This window comes from Hevea brasiliensis, chromosome 8 (genome assembly GCF_030052815.1).
Source record: "Hevea brasiliensis isolate MT/VB/25A 57/8 chromosome 8, ASM3005281v1, whole genome shotgun sequence".
Classification (NCBI taxonomy): domain Eukaryota; kingdom Viridiplantae; phylum Streptophyta; class Magnoliopsida; order Malpighiales; family Euphorbiaceae; genus Hevea; species Hevea brasiliensis.
In genome coordinates, this window is record NC_079500.1 from 20,083,043 (window position 1) to 20,087,165 (window position 4,123).

Sequence of the window (4,123 nt, forward strand, 5' to 3'; positions counted from 1 at the left end):
CTTTTCTAAACTCTTTAATTTGAGTTACAGTCGTCGTCGTAGCCAATCATAAGGAAACATGCATTAAATATATCAAAAACAAGACAAGCATGCATTGGATTTGGACCCCTACAGCTTCCAGTTAATATATATAGTCTACGTGGGTTGGTTTGTTAATTACGTAGGGCACAGGAAGTACAGAAGAAGTTGAGTAATCCAAGCTGGGTTGAATATTTCAATGCTTCTTCTCTGATCATGTATGAACGTTTCTTGGATGACAATTTCACATTCAATCTGAATCCGCGTAAGTTTAAAATTCATTCTAAATAATCATCCGACTAATAATGTATTGATTGAATCATTATTAAAATTAAATAGAATTTTAAATTTTAATTTTCATTAAAATTTTATAAATTAAAATAACTAAATTTTATTAAACTAAATTAATGAAATTCATTGAATTAGTGAATGGATTAGCTATTTGATTGATAAATTAGCATGATTTTAAAAATTAAAAAATCTACAATTTGATTCCTAAATTTTACTTATATTACACTTTCATCTCTGAATTTTTAAAAATTAATTATTTAATTCTTTAATTTTAATATATAGAATAATTTAATTTCTATAATTTTAATATTTATAATAATTTCATCCCTTAACAAGATTAAATTATTTTACATATTAAACTTACAAGAATTATATTATGTTATAGTGTAAAATTTTAAAAATTAAAAAATTATTTTTTAAAAAATATAAGAATTAAAGTATAATATTAGATAAAATTTAAGATTAAATCGTAAATTTTCCTAAAAATTATTAATTATAAGCAAGAGAAGTAAACGAGGCCCAAAAAAAAAGGGAAAGGTCACATGTGTTGATTATTCAACGTGTTATACAATGATGAGTGGCTTTTGGATTGGACCAAAAAGAGGCTTCCTCACCGCTTCATTTCTTGGCACGTCGCGCTTTGCTTCTTTACTTCTTTATTCAAAAACTTTATTCTTCAATTTTCATTATAAAAAAAAAATTTAATCATAATCACATTTCTTCATAGAAATTCAATTTTAACTCTCATAGTTAAAAATGGGGCATCACCAAATTAAATATTTTAAATAATAAAATATTTAATAATTATTTAATTTTTAATTTTGCTCTTAATAAATATTGAATGTAATGTAATAAAGCTTTCTATATTTTTATGGGGGAACTCAGATTTATTTTTAAAGAAAACATAATTAAAAGGAACAGTATGAATGTGAGTTCATAAGAAATAAAAATTAATTATTTTTAAAATTATAAATAATGAGGAGAGAGTACAAGTGTCTTAAGACACGCAAAAAATGAAAAATTCATAATGGGAACACGTGCATTGAAGGCAAAATCCACATGGAAGTTAGTGGCTTCTCACCCATCACTCAAGCATATGGGACGGGCTGGTCCTTCATTGCGAACGCCAACACCACCACGTCCCACTACTATACTACCTATGATGTGTGGCTGCAGCAGCTGTCCCTGCGCTGTTCACGCGGCTATGAATTTTTTTCTTCTTTGAAATTTCAGCCACTCACAACTCGTTGTTTATTCCCACTATCGTGTCTTGGCATTTTATGCTTGGACTTCCATTTGCCTTTAGTGCTGCATAAATTTCTAATTTTGTATTAATAATGGTGATAATTTTGATTTAATACTAATAAATCAAGATTTATTTAAACAGTTAAAACTATGATTAATAATTAAACATTAAAAAAATTATTTTTAACGTTGTAATCACAATTTTAAATAATTTTTTTTTAAGTTGCTTTAATAAAAATTTTAAACACAAATTCGAGGAACCTAGTTTAACTATTTTATGGATTTAACTTAATATTTCTTGAAAATGAAAAATTATTGGATTGAAATGTGAGGCTACACAATCACAAATTAAATTAGATAAATATAATTAAAATAAATCCCATCATTAAATACAAGATCCAATCATAAGCAAGATTAAATTAATTATTATTGAAGCTAAAAGATTGGAACAAATTGAAAGAATGAATAAATCATGATGCGAAGTTCACAAACAATGAACAATTTTTTCTGTACAATACGGAACCATAGAATTCAACAGGAAAAAACTAATTTCAATGAAGACGAAAAAATTCAAGCATCTTTCTAATCAACCTAATCTACAAGCTCTGTATCTATCTCGTCACTTCAGTTTTCTTCTTGCTTAAGCAAGAACGATAATCTTGGTTTCTTTCCAGCCAGAGGACTCTCCATTTCTTGCTCTCTAAACAATTGTCGAGTGATACTTGAATCATTCAACTCAGGCATAGCCGGCAAATTCAGGTCAAATTCGAAGCCGCCTACTCGGCTTTGACTTTGACCCTGACTCTGGCTTGCGCCACCTTCCGATGAGGTTATGGCGCTGCTGCTATTGTTGTTACCACCACCAACAGGGCCTTCATAGTGACGACGCTTGTGGCCACCTAAGGCTTGACCGGTGGGGAAGGTCTTATGACAAATAGAACACTCATGGGTCCTTACACTGGCGGTGTTAGCAGTGGTGGTGCTGATGTTTGAGGAGGATGAAGGTTTGTCGTTGGCGGTGGCGGTAGTAGTCTCAGATGAGGATTTTTTATGGCTAGCCTTGTGTCCGCCAAGAGCTTGATAAGAAGGGAAAGCCTTGTTGCAAACAGTACACTTGTAAGAAAGAGTCAAAGCTGGCGGTTGAGGTGTCGGTGGAGAAGGAGATGAAGATGGAGATGAAAATGAAGCTTCTTTAGTGGTGGAGCCACCGCCTCGAGCAAGCATGATAAGGCAGAGAGCGAGATACTCATCCTCAGTAGGAGGGGATTCGCTGCGAGGCCTCTTGGATCGTTTTCTTTTAGTCCAGGTATCCTCATAGTTGAAAGGAGTGGCTGTGGTGGGGGAATTTAGAGCTTCAAGAGCCATAATAAGATCTAGATTCTTGATCTTGAATTCTTGATTCTTGATGAAAGAGAGTGAATAAGGCAGAGAACTAACTAGAAGAAACTGCAGCGATTGCTTTATCCCAAGGTGTGAAGCAATAGGAGGAGATGAGATGTGAGTGAGAAGTGGAAAGGGGGGTTTATTTATATATAGAGGTGAGGTTAGGGGTTGTGAGTGGGAGAGTTGTTGGGGTGAGTGAAGTCGGTCAAGTGTGCTTAACAGAGGAGGACAGGAGAGGACTAATTCCAAGTCAAATCAATGGTACGCCAACCTTTTTAACCAACAACGAGAGGAGAAATAGTAAATGGGCAAGTTGAAGATGAGTGGGTCTTTTGGGCGTGTGGTGCACGCATTCAAGATTTAAGTCATCAATGACAAGATGAGGGGATGAGATGGGATGATTTTGTGGAATTTGGTTTATTTATTATTGGATAATCATCTAATTGTTGTTTTGGTTTTTCATTTCAAGCAAGAGTGTTGGGATGTCTTGCAAGATTATTCCATTTAGTGACTTGCTCTCTTTAATTTCTTTGCTTTTCCTTGTTAAAAATGGAATCTAGTTGCTCTAATTTTATTAGAATACCATGCAAATATTCTCTTTTATTGTTTTATTTGTAAATTGTTCAAATATTTGTGGCTATGAAGTGCCCTTTTTTACAGAAAAAAATTATCTTCTAAATGTAGATGTGGATTGAAAAGAAATTAAAATTAATTTCTCTTTTAGGTTATTATTTCTTGAAATAAAGAACCAAATTTCACACTATTTCTAAAACTAGCTTCCCAATAGTGTAATTACCCTCTACCTATAATTCTAGAAAACTCAAAGATAAAGTTGAAAATAAATCCAATATTTTTTTAGATAATCAAATTTGAATAAGACTCGAATTTAAGAATTTAAAATTTTACAGATAATTTTAATACTATTAAATTAAGAAATTATTTAATTTATCCATTTATTACAATTACTAGCATATAGTTGTTATTGATAGATGACTACAACTAATATATATTAAATGTGTGGTAAAATTATATCTTATTATTTTTTATATATAAAATGATTTATTTTATTATTGAAATAGATTTATAATTACTAATTATTATACAACGTATAAAATTAAATATATAATTTTTAAAAATAATTATCTTTATGTATATACATATTTTTTTATCATAAAAAATTGAACAT

At 30.8% G+C, this 4,123-nt stretch overlaps 1 protein-coding gene across 1 annotated transcript; it reads right to left on the reverse strand.

Moving 5' to 3' along the window:
• Nucleotides 1-1,959: 1,959 nt before the first annotated feature.
• LOC110663054 (zinc finger protein ZAT10) lies at nucleotides 1,960-3,272 on the reverse strand. Its single transcript, XM_021822263.2, has one exon. It carries the CDS (start codon nucleotides 2,917-2,919, stop codon nucleotides 2,179-2,181), a length of 741 nt encoding a protein of 246 aa, XP_021677955.2. The 5' UTR covers nucleotides 2,920-3,272; the 3' UTR covers nucleotides 1,960-2,178.
• Between the last annotated feature and the right edge of the window lie 851 nt (nucleotides 3,273-4,123).